This window comes from Microchirus variegatus, assembly GCF_963457635.1.
Source record: "Microchirus variegatus genome assembly, chromosome: 22".
NCBI classification, from domain to species: Eukaryota; Metazoa; Chordata; class Actinopteri; order Pleuronectiformes; family Soleidae; genus Microchirus; species Microchirus variegatus.
Genome location: NC_139823.1, coordinates 2183772 through 2201239, shown reverse-complemented (window position 1 = coordinate 2201239; position 17468 = coordinate 2183772). Strand labels below are relative to the sequence as shown.

Genomic DNA, 17468 nt, shown 5'->3' with positions numbered 1-17468 from the left:
TGCTCAGACAGCCTTTTTCCCATAAAAGGAGCGACATCTTGCAACTTGCTACCTGACCATTTTGAAAGCAGGTGCAGACGCCACCATTTTATTGTATTACAATACTACTAGTTTACATTTACATAGTCACCACCTGTTAGTTCCTGCCATAAAAGCCCTTGTAGGGACAAGTGTTACAAATCAGCATCTGCTACAAACACTATGATGCACGTGTTGGGACAACTGCTCACAGCATTGTCTATGTTTTTGCTATAAATAAAATACAATAAACACATATTTATACAAAATAGTTTTTACAATATTGAGAGCAGTTTATCGGAGAATGTAATGCTAAATATTTACTGCCTTAAAACTTTAGATTTGGTGCAACTCATGTTTATAGATGTTAATAATTAAGCATTTGTAACACTGAATAATTATAGACGGCACACGTAACTGATTAAGTGTGAAAATGACCAACAGCTTTGTCAGTATTGTGCAAATCCCCACCTTTGACTGCACTCTGAAGCTGAAATATGAAGCTGCTGGAGCACAGTGTACAGGATGAAAACATAACCACTAACTGTGGTTTTTCAATACACAGAAGCACAGACACTAAACAAGAGCATTACTCATAAAACTTAACAAGAACACTAACTACACTATCATGAAACTTAACATTAGACAAATAAATAACCATTCAGATTAGTATTAAAATTATTTCCCGTACATTGAATAGCAGATTATTTTCTTTCTGAATATTCTACAATTAAATCCTCAAATTTCCGCTAATCTTTTTTAATTAAAGTAACATTGCAGATGAAGCATTTGCATAATTGAACTGGAACTTTTTCATCCACAGATGCAACTGCAATGTGTATGATTATACTTGGCTAAATCACTAGAGCTGATGTCCACTCCCATTTCCTCTGAATTTGTCTATCATCTAAATAGTTTCCTCCGAAACTATGTTTTTCTGACAAGATATGTAAGCTTTATTGCATTTTTCCTTTCATAATTTGGTATTTGGTGGAGGGAAAGTAAATGAGAAATTACCATTTAAAGGTGACATATGTAAGAATGTGGCCAAAAACGGTTACTACACTCAAATTCAAAAATACTGAGGACTTTTAGGTTTTGTTTTCTCCGCCATTGTAGCTCAGACGTAACTGGCAACCCGTGGTTGCTCGGCAGCTGAGACTCTCCTGACTGCAATGATTGGTAGATGGTGGTAGGTGGCGCCACATGCCAAAACATGATTTGCAGTCTGCAAAATGTTTTTTAATGCGAATATTTTGGCTGTACTGTTGTTGTTGGTGAGTTCAGTTTGTTATATGAACATTATTCCTGAGTCTCTGTGACATATTAGGAGGATTTTATGGACAGTTGCTTTAGATTTATTACATAATGCACCTTTAACTTAGTAATAGACGTAATTCAGAAGTTAAGCATGTTCCTGTAAAATGAATGTGACTTGAGTGAGTCAGAGTGATTGAGAGCCTTTTTGCTTTCACACGGTTGTTATGTTTGTGTTCACACTATTCTGGCTGTTCATCCGTCTGGGAACAGTGCAGCAGAGCTGCTTGTTGAAGTGTTTGCTGAAGCTTTTGCTCATCAGGTAAAGAGCAAATGGATTCACGCACGAGTTGGTGAAGGCCAAGATGCGAGCGCACACGCTTGCGATGAAATGGGCCAGTGACGTGTCCGCCTGCTCGTAGTTGTAGGAGCGGTACAGGTAGATCACGTGACTGGGCAGCCAGCAGACCGCGAACAAGCCAACAAACACCAGCACGGTTTTGGCCAAACGCTTCCTGGACTTGATCTGATAGAAAAGAGACAAAAAGAATCATCGCAAACAAAGCTGTGCATGAACTCATGTCGAGTATATGAGACAGTATGTGATAGAAAAATGTGTGAATGGTTCCACTGATGTCCAGTTACTTCTGTGAACAGTTGTCGCTGATGTGGATGCATTGAAATATTCACTTATACTTGCATGATAAGCCTGAAAAATAAGCATGGAGCTTCAACCTTTAGCTGATTAGCTTAGCTTCCAATGAGGAGTGGAAAGGGGGAGTAACTATCTTGTAAAAAGCACTTTCAGACAACCTGGAGTCTAAAATCTTCACTCATTCAGGGTTTTAAAGTTGAAGATCAGACTTTAAATGATAACTACAATCATTATTAAAACCACATTTTTTTCTTTTCAAATTCACTTGGAACTTTGACAACATCTTGCAAAATGTCCAAAAAAAGTAATGACTAATGATAATTGTGAGAGGAAATTCAAATCTTGGGCCAACTTTAAGTTTAATTACTCTCATATTCTTATAACCTGACCTGGAGTTCATTATAAACAGCCATAACTTAGGATAAGACACAAACTAGGTGTCTTTCAAGGTTCCCTCCCTGGATACCTCAGATCTGAGCTGTGTCAATAACATCTTTCAACTTATCTCATCACTGACTCCAGAGGTTCCATCGTTTTGTAGATAAACACGTCCAAGTGTCTGTTCATCTATACATTATTCTTTCATTATTACTAAAACCTAAAGCGAACTCAGGGTTTCCAATCTACTTAACCCCAGTGTCTTTGGATGGAGGGAGCAAAGGACAGGAAAACTGAGGAAAACAATGGAGAACTGATAATGGGTGGATGGAGAAGGATGACTTCATATAAGGACAGGAACATTGTAAAAGAGAAACAGATGATCCCTCACAGAGACCTGTTTCTGCAGGTGCAGGTGTCCTTCAGCAGGGAGCTCCACTGAGCTCCTGATCAGACTGCGAGCGATGAAACAGTAGTAGACGGATATGATGAAGAGCGGGATGATGTAGAAGACGAGGAAGAAGGCTGTGGAGTGGATTTTCGGGTGCAGGTCCCCGGAGTGGGGGTAAGGGGCACAGGTCACGAATGTCTCATTGGTGTGGTTGATGGTGAACGTGTGCAGGTCAGAGAAGACGGCTTCAGGAACGGCCAGAGACACAGACAGCAGCCAGATTGTTCCCACTCGTAAACCAATACTGGACCTGCGGACGTCCAGAGGGTTGACAACGGCTTTGTACCTAAAGGAAGACGAGACATTTCTATTACTACTGTTGTGTAGTAATGGATTTTTCCTGAAGATAAACATACTGCGCTTGTAATTTCAAAATCCAAAGCTTATCAATGTTTGCCATTTCACACATTCTTATTATGTTAAATGTATAATAGTGCTTGTATTTTAATTGCAGTGAAAAGAAATGTTTTAATTTAGAGGATTTTCTGTAGCTGTATAGGTGAAAATAAAAACTACCATAGAAAGAAATATAAATTATACATAAATATAATAAATAATCACTAACGGTAATAATGTGTCTCTATAAACGTTGTTGAAAGTAAAAAAAAAAATGCTGATTTAAATACAATTTCCAGACTTGACATCTGTAAGTAATGGCTCCAAGGATAATTAATAATAGAATTCCATATTATACGATATTTAATCCAACAAACAAACATGGAACATAATATATATATAACATAATACAAGTTTAAACAACATGAACACAAACAAGGTGCAACACATAAGAATAATAAAGGTTTTACTTGGAAGGAATTTAAAGTTTAAACCTTGTTAATAAAGAAAAACAAAATTTCATTACAGAATAATAAATACTATAATTAAAGTATTTATTTAATTGTATATTAATTAATAGATTATTCTGAACAATACTTTCAGTTTCCATCCTGAAAACGCGTAATTCATTTCCTCACAGCGGCAACAGCTGAATAAAATGTGGAGGGAAAAAGAAGAAAGAATAAGTTTTTACTATACTATACTATACTATACTAGTATACTATACTATACTATACTATACTATACTATACTATACTAGTATACTATACTATACTATACTATACATTGTGTGGTCAGTACCGGTCAGCGGAGAGAACAGTGAGGGTGAACACGGACACTCCCACTGAAGTGAGCTGGATGAACGGGATAATTTTGCATCCAACGCGGCCGAAGAGCCACTGATCCACCAGGTAGCGGCTGGCGTCCACCGGGGCGCAGGTCACCAGCAGCAGCAGGTCGCCCACAGCCAGACTGGACATCAGCAAGTTCGGCACCGTGCGCATGGACTTCACCAGCAAACACGTCTTCATCAAAGTGACGTTTCCGACCAGACCGATGAGGATGATCGTCCCGTAAACTGCAGCGATGCCCGTGCCAGGGAGCCAGATGATGTACTGGTGCTGCTGGAGATCTGCTGTGGAGTCCCAGAATAACCTGGACCCGTTCAGAACCACCGACCCCGAGCTGCTGTCCATCTCCGGGTTTAGAGGAGGTTAATCCTCCAGAGACACGGCAGCAAGATTCAGCACGGACTGATGGCTCGGACTGGCTTTATATGCCCTCAGGGTGTCTGCGTCATTTCTTGCGCGCAATACATGCACCCAAACGCAATCATTCAGAGGCATGCCTTTCATAGGAAATATTTGTGGTTTTCTTTCAAGTTGAAAACTTATTTCATATTTTTTGAGGATTTTTGCTTTTAATTTAGTGGTGGTTAGTACAGAATAAGAAAATAACAATTAAAACTATCTATCTATCTATCTATCTATCTATCTATCTATCTATCTATAACAGAGTAAATGTAAAAGTAATGTTTTTTGTTGTTGTTGTTTTTTTTACAGTGCATGCCACCACTGACCTTCAGTGGTTAATTAATTTGAGATTAACTTGAGTGATTAGTCATCTTGTTTAGTGTGGAGTTAAATGGCAAACCTTAATGTTTCATGTTCAAAATGCCTTTGTAGTTCTTTCAATACGTCGCCTCCCGTATGTTACAACAGTTTGATCGAGGAAACAAATGCGGCAAACGAAATGCAGCAGCAGCAGCAGCAGCAGCAGCAGCAGCAGCAATGTCTGCACATACAGTGACTGATCTAACTGCGTCTGGATCTCATACTGCAAACAAAGACGTGTTATATTCTGGTGCATCTCTGACTGGGCCCCATATCATTTTCTAATATAAATGCAAATTGAGTTTTCATGTATTAAGGCTGTAGATAAGACAGCTGGAAATAAGCTTCTCGGAACCATTCTGATTTCCCCACTTCTGAGAACTTCACTGAATATTTTCACAAAAAAAAAAACTTTCAAAGAAACACAATGGCTGCAGAGTTTATGATTCTCACCAGTATATGTTTTCCACCACATGTGCAGCCTCAAAATGTTGTTTTTTTTCATCAGTGTGAGGGCAAACACAACCCCCTATATTCTTCTTTGATGTGAGTGTCAACCTCCTCTATATCTATTGCTATCCATTATCCTCACCCTGCATGTCTGTTCATCTAAGGAAAAAAAGCTTTTGTTGCATTTACTTTTTTCTCTCTCCTCTGAGTAAAACTGTTGCCCTTTAGTGTTTCTACATTTCTTTCAGTTCTACGTTAATGAGATGACCTTTGATCCCATATCTACCTTGATAAGCACTTAAATTATTTTGGAAATGGCACACTATCTATCTATCTGTCTGTCTGGCTGTTTTCCAGCCAATAGGAACTGTAGGTCTCGTGTTTATTTGTGAGTGGACTGATGACATAAAGTTTAATAATGCAGACATGTTGAATGTCATAAAATAAGAAATAAAGAATAATCTCAAAGGTTCTGTGTTCGCTCCAGTTCGGAATGTCCATCATTATCTAACACAACAAAATAATCGCTGATATAATAGTGTGCAGTGAGATTAGTTAGTGGCCATATAAATCTACATGTAGCACATAACTAACTGATTTTAATCTCTTACAGTTCTGCTGACACCAGTGAACGACATGAGGTCAGGACAGGAAAGAGGACTCCGTCATTTTCAAGTCTTTTTTTTTTTTTTTTTTCACTTTTTATTCTTGTCATTGTGTATTGTATGTTTTGGGTAACATCTACTGCACGTCTGTCCGTCCAGGGAGTGGATCCCTCACCTGTGGTTCTCCCTAAGGTTTCTACCCTTTTTCCCTTTACAAGGGTTTTTTCCCGGGTAGTTTTTCCTTACCCTGGTCGAAGGTCTAAGGACAGAGGATGTTACCAACCCTGTGAAGTCCCGTGAGACAAACTATGTTTTGTAAACTGTGGGCTATATAAATAAAGATTGATTGATTGATTGATATTAGTCTCGTCTGGTCACTATAGGACTATGTATAGGACTATACATAAGCACTATGTTTATCTACCATTTGTGTAAATATACCAATAAATAAATACTTGTGATCAGATGTTTAAATAACTCCCAGCTGCTCAACATACAAAAAACATGTACGAGTCAAATGTCTATTGTTTTCCATTTGTTCAAAGGGCTGGAAGTCCCTCATGGATCTTCAGCACCATGGACAGCAGCAGCCAGTTGAGCTGAGGCTTCTTTCGCCATCTGCTGGTAAAGATGAAGAACTGAAAACTGGAGATGGAAAGTATGAGTTGACACTTTTCTCATAGTTTACAAAGATCATTACATTTTCATTACAGTATATATCTAACTCCTTTAAGAAATGCAATAAACCAAAACCCAATTGCGCAAAATGCACAAATCACCAGTCACAAAGTGGCCTTCGTAACAGTCTCCGCAGGCAACGTGACGCTCAGCCATCACCGTTGACATCCAATCAGCTGAGAGCTGAAATGATTGGATGTGCGCCGTCAAAGTGTTTTGTCCTCAGTCACATTCAGCAGTCAAACACACAGCTGCGTCACCTGCGTGTGCAGTCTGCACCTCCAGCTGATTGTGTTTACCTCCCGTCGGTGATGGAAAACACCTCCCGGGCCAGAGCGTCGAGATCATCGCGCCCACTGGTGGCCACCGTGGACAAAATCCTGAAGAATGTCCCCATCGACGCCAGAGACTGTGACGGGGGACTGTATGATGGACCTGCCGGGGTGGCGTACATGCTGTACCACGTCAGCGAGTGTCCGCTCTTCTTCCAGCATCGGGAGGTCTACTTGAAGGCGGCCAAGCAGATGATTGACGTGTCGGTCAGACATGTGGACGCGGAGCCGGACATAAATATGCGCGCCGCCTTCCTGCTCGGCGGGGCGGGCATCTACGCGGTGGCCGCAATGATATACATAAGTCCATGGGCTTGGCGGACTTCGTTAAGCCGCTCACGAAATTCCGCAACCTGTGGGAAGTTTTCTTCCCATCAATTTTCTGGAGTGCGGCTCGGATGAGCTGTTCGTGGGCCGGGCTGGTTATCTGTGCGCTGCCCTGGTGCTCAGACAGAAGCTGGGCATAAAGGTGAGGTCAACAGAATTAAAGGTCCAGTGTGTAACATTTAGGAATGTTTTTTAATGGCAGGAATTGAACATACTACTCATCTTTCTATTCGTGTATAATCACTTTAACGTTATAATCACTTTGGTTTTCACAGCTTTAAGGCCCATTTATACGACCATTTAAAAGACGGAGCCTTTCATCAGTACTGCGTTCATTTCACCGAAGCAATACCACTGGAAATTGTAGGGGGCAGTAAAGAGTTAATTGTCCAATCAGTTAGGAACATTTTGGTTCCCATAATGTTCTGGAAAGGTTCCCCCTTTAGTGGTTGATAGGGCCAATTTTCCAAATGTTCCCCTGTACTTAGTTTCTGGTTGCACATTTGGTTCCCAGAAAGTTCCCAGAACGTTACTTTGTCACAACCTTCATACGACCTTTATAGAACGTTCTCTAAAGGTTCCGGAACGTATAATCTCAGCATGTTTTTGGACATGTGGTAGGACACCCCATGTTTCTATTGTGTATAATCACTTTAACGTTATAATCACTTTGGTTTTCACAGCTTTAAAGCCCATTTATACTTAAAAAAAAGGTTCCCCCCTTTAGTGATTGATCGGGACAATTTTCTAAACGTTTCCTTGAAGTTGGTTTCTGGTTGCACATGTGGGAGGACACATCAGGACAAATCTCTTCAAATACAAGGTCATGGTGTTTATATAATGTTAAGGGTGAAGGATTACTATATTAATTCTTGATCATTACTTATGTACAATTGCATAAAAAGCTAAAGTGATTGCATTTTTGTTTATTTGTTATTGACTTATGTCTATTGGTTCTCAATTAAGAACAACAGTATGTGTCTATTATTTTGTAGATTCTCAGCAAGGATCAAATCAAATCTATTTGCCAGGCCATCATCGAGTCAGATAGACAGTACTCCAGGAGGAAGAGAAAGCCTTTCCCGCTCATGTACGCATACTATGGTACAGAGTATCTTGGTAAGGACACCAGATTTATTCACTGACAAAGTGTTGTATGACTCTTGATGGCCTTCTCTCTCTTTCTTTTGTCTTGATATACTTTGTAATTTGATGTGTACGTTACCACAAGTTTTAAAGGTCCAATATGCAATACTGGATGTGCAGAAAATGTGTAATGTGTTATTATTGGCCATATCCTTATGTAAATGTAAAGGCGATCATTTATTTAACTAATAATCACCCAATATTAGTAATCAGTCTATCTTTAATTTGAACAAAGCATATTTATATACAGGCATTTCCTGTGGTACCCAAATGCAACATGAACCAACCCAAGAAATGTGATATATCTCTCTGCTCAAAACATGAGTATTCTACTACTACTACTACTACTACTTCTTCTACTACTACTACTACTACCACTAGTTAGGTGTTATTTATTTCCTGATATCATATGACGCAGAATGTTGCATATTGCACCTTTAATTCTAAATCTCACTTTTGGAGTTGTTTGTGCCCGATTATACTGTATGAGTATCTTATTTTATTGCACAGTGAAGTTGAGCAAACAGAGGGTGATTGAAAACAGTGTTAGTGATGATGTATAGGATTTGTGTGCTGCTGACATGTATAAAGCTTACTTTCCTTTCCTTGACTGCATCAGATGAAGACAGCCATCACGTGTGGAGATCCTCAGTAACTTTCAGACCAACACACAGTTCATAGTAAGCATAGTGTCACCAGTCACTTCTGCATGGATACAAGGATGATGAGGGATTGAAACAAAGTGATAATCTGATCATGTGTTACGGTTTGTCTGTCATGAAAGGTTTTTCCCACCAAGGAGCTTCTGATTATGAATATATTATGATATGAAATCAGCAATCTTCAGATCTGAGGGGAGTTCACAGACACTAGAGTTTTCCAGTTAAAGAGAGATGTGTTTTTTCCTGCATGTGTTTAGCTTCATGTAGCAACACCAGTGTCCCTATGATCGATGTCTGTATTTGATGATTCTGTGTCTCACGATTTACGTCAGTTGTCAATGTTCAGGTATTGTGGTTGATTGTGAGGATCCAGCTGGTGGATGGGTTTGTAACAAATGTGTTGCGTCACTGACCTGAACTTTACTCAAGCATTTTACTTGCTTACAGAAGTTGGAAAAAGTGGGAAAACGTTTGCTGCTTTTCTTTTAGATGGCTGATGTGGCTGCTATTCTCTCTAACGAGCCTCTAAAGTTGACTTAATAAGTTGCATGATCTTATGTGTTTATGCTGTCACAAAATCAAGTGTAATTTGTTCTCCTGAAACATTCACTCTTTACACAAAAGTGGCTGAAATTTCAACTCAATACTACTAAAAACACAAGGGAGAAATCATTTCCTGCAGATTGCAGGACATTTTTTGAACTCTCTCATAAAATATAAATGTGGTTCCCCATATTATCCAGAGTTAATTTTAAGTAACTAAGAGGTCTTAAGGTGGTCTAACTCAGCTCAGTTATCGACAACAAAGTAAAAATAAAGTTTTCCATAACCATATTGTTTTTCTTTTATGTAATCTTTAGGACTCTTTGGAAGAAGAGATGTACAAAATAACCTATAGATACTGTAAAAAAAAATACTATAGAAAGCAGAGATTCAGATTTTAAACTGGCTGAACAATATATTTTTTAAAGAGATGGAGACACGTGTGGCCTTTTTTTCGTCAGTACCTCTAAGCCTAAAAACAAAAACTGTAGATTATAGTACTTATAGAAAGTTTAATGTATAGTTCAGCATGCAACATATTGTTTAACTTGATTTCCAGGAGAGGTTTTTGGACTTGAAGTGGGATTTTAGTTGTGCAGCTGCTTATGTACTTGACAGGAGCACAGCTGATCAGACAATCATCAAGTTTAGGTTAAAAACACTCCAAATAATTGAGCTTTAAAAACAAAACCCACATAATTCCAAACAAACCTGTCAAGTATATAGTGATTATAAGTTAATGGAGAGACCGGTCCTCCAGCATTCCTTTGTAGATGTTTGTGCCTATTTGCATCAGGTTGTGTCTCTTTGTGTGCCTGGCATGATGCGTCACTGCATGCCTGGTTTGGTGTGTCCATGTGTGATCCCCCCCCGGCCCCCCCTCCTCCTGTCAGGTGCAGCCCACGGCCTCTCGTCAGTGCTGCAGATGCTGCTGAGCTATCAGGACATGCTCAGCGGTGCAGAGAAAGACCTCGTGTGGCAAAGCATCGATTTTCTCATGAGCCAGGAGCAAAACTGCAACTGGCCTGCAGAGCTGGGCGCCATCATTGAGAGAGAGAGAACGAACTGGTGCACTGGTGCCATGGAGCTCCTGGTATTTATATTTATATGTCTCCATTTTAGTCTTTTGTAGCCTTTCCTGGTGCATGACTCTTAAATTCACATCTCCATCTTGCTGTGCAGGGGTGGCGTACCTGTTTGCAAAGGCCTATCTGATCAATAAAAGGCCCCAGTATCTGGACACGTGTATCCGCAGTGGGGAGCTTGTGTGGCAGAAAGGTTTGCTGAAGAAAGGGCCTGGGATTTGTCACGGATTCGCCGGCAGCGCTTACGTTTTCCTCCTGCTCTATCGGCTCACAGGAAACTCAAAATACATCTACCGTGCTCAGAGGCAATAAATTCCTCCCACTGTTCATCCTACAAGGTCACCTTCACACAGGGAAAACAAATATTTGAGAAAAACTGAGCTCATGAGTCCACGTTCCAACAGCTAAGCCTAAGTTGAAGTTTTTGACTGAACCTCATTTGAAACTGCAAATATAAAATAACATTTTACTCCATTTAAAAAAAAGCAAACTTACCTCATAGACTGATACTGGACAAAATCCCTGGATCAGAGATTGTAAAACAAAGTCTGTGTAGATTTTCATTCGTCCACCTCCAGGTGCTACTGATTCAATGACGTTTGGATTGTAAAAGGAAAAAGGAAAATCCAATATGGTCCTAGGGAAACTGAGAGTAATATTTGTGTTCAACCAAGTGTAGCAGTTTTATTTATTTAGGTGAGGAACAATCTCTCTTATCTTTTTAAACCTAATCTTACCTCCACAAAGAAAACAAAACATTTCAAAAACACACAATCCAAAATGAACTTAAACACCTCACCCATACAGCAACTCAATTATCTTATCTCCACTCACTACGACTAATAATTACTTTCAACAATTTAGCAATGACGCAGGCATAGGTTTTGTTTGGAAAGGTGAGGAGGAAGCCCAGAGTGCAGGTTAAGGAGGGTTTTTGTAGTCCAGGCCTCATCTCTTCAACCCCTGATGGTGAGCCACACTCCTTCAAATGATCCCCTCACAGTGTGACACCTGATTGCTGACAGGAGGAGAGAAACTGCAAATAAAAGAGGCAAACAAACCCAAAACATGTGACACCTAGGGTCATAACAATGGAGTGTTGTGTCTTTGAAATGGCTATAGTTATGGCTCAGTGGTAAATCCATCAGTCTTACCAACAGGTGTTTTAAAGAGGTCATATTTGATTAATACTGTGCAAATACAAAGGTTGAGATATTAATATTGTATCGTAACCCAAAAAAATGGCACTGGAGAGATAATTCATGGAGTGATTTTCATATAATGTATATGTTTTACTGTGATCATAGCTCGCACATAAAGCTCATAAAGCACATTATTGAGCCAAAAAGTTTGACAATAATGAGACCTAAATACACCTTCATTTGTTGGTTAAATATTTTTTATGGATTCTTAAAACCATTATTTCTCTCACTTCTTTTCTCTCCAAAGGTTTGCCGAGTTCCTCTTCACTAAAGAGTTTAAGAGCAGGTCTCACTCAGTGACCAGTGTCTTCAGTCTGTTTGAAGGCTTGTCTGGGACAGTTTGCTTCCTTGTTGACCTCCTGCAGCCGGACCAGTCAGAGTTCCCTCTTTTCAGTGTCTTTGTGTGACAGTGTCTCTCCTTCCTTTTGAAATCCCTTGAAAGTTGACTTGGAAAGATCCAGGGTGGATACAGGGATCTGTGTGGGAGTGTACGGATGATTGGGTATTTGTTAGTTGCAGTAGAAATATGGTCTTGTTTTTTGTTGTTGTCTGTATTTAATAATATTCAGCTTCTAAACTTTACCACATTCATTCCACTTACTGTTAAAATTATGATTTTTTAGTTCAGGGCCGGCCCAAGCCTCCATGGGGCCCTAAGCAAAATTAGATTTTGGGGCCCTCTGTTACTTCCAATAATAATGATTATTGATCATTCACACACACCTACTATACTAAAGGTATTCTACTTATTCTACTCTTTCACGAATATGAATACACTTGTAAAACTAAATAACTTTTTGTTGCATGGAAGCAGACACCAGATTTGCAAACTTACAGAAAAATCTTTCAATTAATATTTGGCAAAATCGGCAACTCCCCCTTCTGGCGACACAGAGAATCAATAAATAAAACTAAACGGTTTATAAATAAAATATTAAGATATTAAGGTCTGAAAATCTAAAAATGTGCACAATCTTTGGGGGGGGGGGGGGGGGGGGGCTTTGTATTACACTCCTGTAATACAAAGATTTAACTTTTATATGTAAAAATCATTTTATATTATAAAAAACACAGCATATAAACAAATAAATATCAAACAAATACTTAAATAATAATGTAAATCAACAAAGGCACCCGGAACAAGGTAATAAGAACGGTTTATAAATAAAATATAAAGTAAAATAATCACATCTGACAACTATGTAATGGGGAGAAAAATTCTAAATAATCTACAGCAATCCAAACTTCTTCTTTTTGAGTTAATTGCTCTTGGGGTCCTCTAGTGGTCACGGGGCACTAGACAAGCATACCAATGTGATAGAGATCTACTCACTATTGTTTTTGGCTGGAATGAGGCTGATGATCACCATTTAATGATAAAGATAGGAAAAATATCAAAACACATGGGGATGTCCTCATAATAAATATATATAAAAACAAATAAACCAAAATAGAAACAACAACTGTATCATAGCTTTAAAACACTCCAGGATGACACAGCAATGTTTGGTCTCGACCTCCAACTGTGGTCCACATGTATCAGGTGTTGCACCTGCACCAACCTCTCCACCTCCCGATGTGAATTAAGCTAAAAAGAATACTTGAGAACTGTATCTCTTTTATAAATGGTGATATGACAAAAAAAGTATATATAATGTTCAAACTTTTTTTTGGTACATAAACAGCAGAAAAATAAAAATAGCAACATAATAAAATGGATAGGATGATAACACTTTTTTGTGTCTGATACTATATCAAAAACTCGATATTAGTCCGATACAGTAATTTTGCACCATTTATGAACGTATGAAACTGCTAACAACACATTGTGCTGAGTCATTTCAAAGACACAATTCTCCAACTGTGTAACAGCTATTGAAGAAAAAAGAAGAAATAAACACGGGATTTTTGGATTGTGATGGATTCTACGTTTTTTATCTGTCGGATATCCAACCTTGCAGTATTGGATCGATACCGATACTGACCGATACCGATACTGACCGATACCGATTCCCATCTCTAAAACAAACCCAGGGAAGAAAAAAGCCTCCACTTTATCTGAAGGGGAAACACATTTTCAGTCTTTATAAACCCCTGCACTTAATACTGGGAGCCTTGAAACAAGATGCTGCTCTCAGGTCCATAACATGTGCATTAAATAAACAGCAAATACACTAAAGTCAAGTGTCACATAATGCCTTCAAAGATTTTCTACCACTTCACCAGCTCAGCATCACATATCACAGACCTTAAGACTTCTCTGTTCTTCTCAACTGTTGTTGTCTTAACATTTAAAGGGTCAGTTCACCCAAATCAGAAGAGGTCAGTACATTCTGTACTGACTCCAGGTATTAATGTTGCCTATATCTTGTTTTTTTGGGGGGAGGAAAAAACCCACATCTGATATTTGCAATTACACCACAGGGCGGCGGCGTGGCTACTGACCTGAAAATGGTCAAACTGGACGGAAACAGAAGTAAAAATGGTGCACAGATCTGAATGTGATCTGATGATATCTGAATCCATGTGCTTTTCTTCCTGCTCGCCCCGTCATGGGTCATATCTGATTTGTGCCACAAGGGAGGAGATTGAGGTGTCTGTGATTTGAGTGAACTAGCCCTTTAGTAAGGATAAATGTTATAGAAGGACTTTGTGAGGAGAGGTACAGCCAAGCTAGTTTATTGTCGTGATCACAGTCTGTGCAATATTACCGGCTCACCTGTATTTGATGTTTCAAACTGTGTTAGATTCTGTACGTCGAGGATGTTTGAAATGTTAGTTGTGATTTGTTATGACTTTAACTCTGTGAGGAAAAAAACAACAAAGTACCATAGCGTATAGTAGAATAAAACATTTATTCTATCTCAGTTGTATCAATTAGACTCGACCGAGGATTCTTTTACATAAATGAAGCCTTATGACAGATCTCTAAGACGTGGATATGATCAAGTCTCAAAGCATAAATGAATGATGTAATGACAGGAACTGAAAATGCGTTGGTCAGTGTCACTGAGATGTAGCTCAAGATGTTAAAAAACACCTGTGGAAAAACTCCAAACCAAAGCATTCTCCCTCTGCTAACCAAGTGTGTATCATGTATATGTTGTGTATACATGTGTTGAATCAAACAGGATTATTGTTGTTAATAAAGTGTACAGATAGAAAATTTTTTTAAATGGTTGTTTTATTTATGCCTTGCAGACACAGAAAAAACAGCAACTCATATTTACCTGATATTAACCTGTTTTAGAAGTTACACAATATCCTTTTTTTTTTTTTAATAATGTAAATACTTAAGTTTCACCATGATCCTATTTGCATATTTACTTTTTGTGGTCTTGCCACTTCTGCTTTTCTGCATTTTAGAGAATGGTGTTTTCTGCTTATCAGTTTTAGTTCCTGTTATAAAAAAAAGGAATGATGAAATGTTTTTTAACAAGAGAACACACAATGCTTTACTATAAATCAGACAGTAGAGACATATAGAACTGAAATGAAAGACAGAAATTCATATTTCATAAGAAAATGCCAAACACTTCATGGTTCCAGATTTTCCTGTATGAAAATGAATTGTCCTCATTATTGTTTTCTTTTCAATTTAAGTTGGCATAATTTACTTAAATTGAAACCTTATTTTTTTCTTTCAAATATTTCATATTTAGAACACACTTTCAGAATTTACCCACCATACTTAACAAAGGGACCCCCTAATAAAACACACACCTTTTTAAGGTGTGGATTGTAAAGTATTTGTTTTCTGTATGTGAACATACAAATAATGAAGCTTGTTTTATCAGCTGCTGTCTTTAAGATCTACTGTGTGACCAATACTCACTTAGAAGCTCTGGGTCCATTATGAAGTAACTGCTATTTCATATTTATACCACTAGATGGGGCTGTTGATCAGTGAACAGAGATGAAAAAGTGCTCACGTATAAGGAAAGGCTTCTTCCAAACCATATCAACAATGTAATTGATTATTGAAAAATAAACTTAGCCATATTCTGTGTTCTGTGTGTATGTTTTTGTTTCTATTCATGTTTTATTAATGGATGTATTTGTAGTTGCTTGATTGCTGTAATTGTCTTATTTGTGTTCTCCTGTTGCTGCACCTGTGCTTGGTTGTAAATAACACAGCTTTATAAGTATTCTCTGGTATCTTTGTTTTTATTTGTTTGCTTTTGTGCTTGATATCTGTGTTTTTCTCTCTGTGCATGTGTGTGTGTGTACAGGTGCACTTTGTGGCCCTTGTAGACCCTCGACATGATTAGGGTCCAGCAGGAGTCTCGGAGAAGGAGCAGGAGCACAGAGGAGCTGACGGTCCTGAGCCTGGAGCTGGTTTCTATTGTCCACAGTAATTGGATTTGGTCTGGGAGGAAAAAAAATGACTGCCAGTGAGAGGCTGCAGTCATTAGGTGTGAATGAGACGTGTGGTGCCAGGACACACACACACACACACATTTTTATTGTGCTCTTCAATATATACAAACTCAAGTTCGCAGACCAATGCAAATAAATCTGAAATTGCTGTATTTGCGTAAATCCATGATTTTAAAAAAAAGAAAAAAAGAAGAGCATTTCCTCACTGAAACATCTAAAACTTTAAACCAAACACAATACCACAGCAGCAGCAGCAGCAGCAGCAGTCATTACTGCAAATAGGAAAAATATAAATAAAACACATGCTGGAATTGGAATGCTTTCATTAAGAGACATCTGAGGAGAAAAGCTTACTGTGAAACAAACAAACCTGAAACTGCAAAGAAGTGACTTTGGCAACTGGTGGATGTAGAGAAGTATATGCAGAGAAGGACAAACATGAGATTATTCTGTGTAAATGGTGTCATAACAGAAAAGTTTATCTCTGCCAAGGAGGATCTTCTGCCTCTTTGTTTTGAACTGAATGATTCAAAATGTAAAGGACACATTTGCATTAAATTCCTGGCACAAGGAATAAATGAGTAGATTTTGGTAGTGATCCAGATCCAGATTATTTTCTGTAATTTAAAATGAAATTGAGCCACCTTGCAGCACCTTGAGGATCCCATCTGAATCCTTTTTCTTCATGTGAAACAACACAACCGCACATTTTCTTTGTAACAAAGATCTATTGTTATACGCCACTTTACAGTACTTAGGTGAAAGTGCATTAATTAATGATTCCCCCTTCTCTCAAGTCGCACGCACGTTGCATCAGAGGACAGCAGATTATTTACATGTTTAATAAAATTATTGTGTGTTTTCGTGTCAAGTTAATCTCAGTGGCAGAGAAACATTTACTGGGAACACACACGTACACGTGTGGTGTTTCCATGGGGACCACACAGCCACTCTGTTCTTCAATAGCAGGAGAGTGAGTCGAGGTAGACCACTATTGTGTTGTGTGTGTCTGGGGGGGTCGGGGTTAGGGGGAGCAGTATTAAACCACACACTAGACAGATGAAAGCACTGCACATCCTTAAATCTAATCATAATTTAGTCATCACTGCAAGACGGTATGATCAAAATAAAGCAGGAAATAGCCCAGACTGACAGGAAGGAGAGAGACGTGAGTGCACAAGTCAAGGGAAGGAAGACGGGAGATTTCTATTGGATGGAAAATGATGGAGCCTCGTGGACAGGAAGGATCTTTTATTCGTGAAAAGCCAAAGTTTATATCTTGCGCCAGTCGCTATATATTTGAGCAACAAGCACTTAAAGCTGAAAGGATTTCCGAGAGTGCAGATGCAG

General features: G+C 38.7%; 2 protein-coding genes across 2 annotated transcripts; one reads left to right on the top strand and one right to left on the bottom strand.

Moving 5' to 3' along the window:
• Positions 1–1489: 1489 nt before the first annotated feature.
• On the bottom strand, positions 1490–4291 carry LOC310942930 (gastrin-releasing peptide receptor-like; the record flags this gene model as incomplete). Its single annotated transcript, XM_083908399.1, has 3 exons — positions 1490–1801; positions 2706–3045; positions 3897–4291. The coding sequence occupies 3 exons, from the start codon at positions 4289–4291 to the stop codon at positions 1490–1492; spliced, it is 1047 nt and encodes a 348-aa protein (XP_083764525.1).
• A 2461-nt stretch (positions 4292–6752) lies between these two features.
• On the top strand, positions 6753–12145 carry LOC310942929 (lanC-like protein 3; the record flags this gene model as incomplete). Its single annotated transcript, XM_083908398.1, is given in 8 exon segments — positions 6753–7073; positions 7076–7136; positions 7139–7242; positions 8096–8219; positions 10345–10499; positions 10502–10544; positions 10634–10841; positions 11986–12145. Coding segments are annotated over 8 exon segments (1176 nt in total).
• Between the last annotated feature and the right edge of the window lie 5323 nt (positions 12146–17468).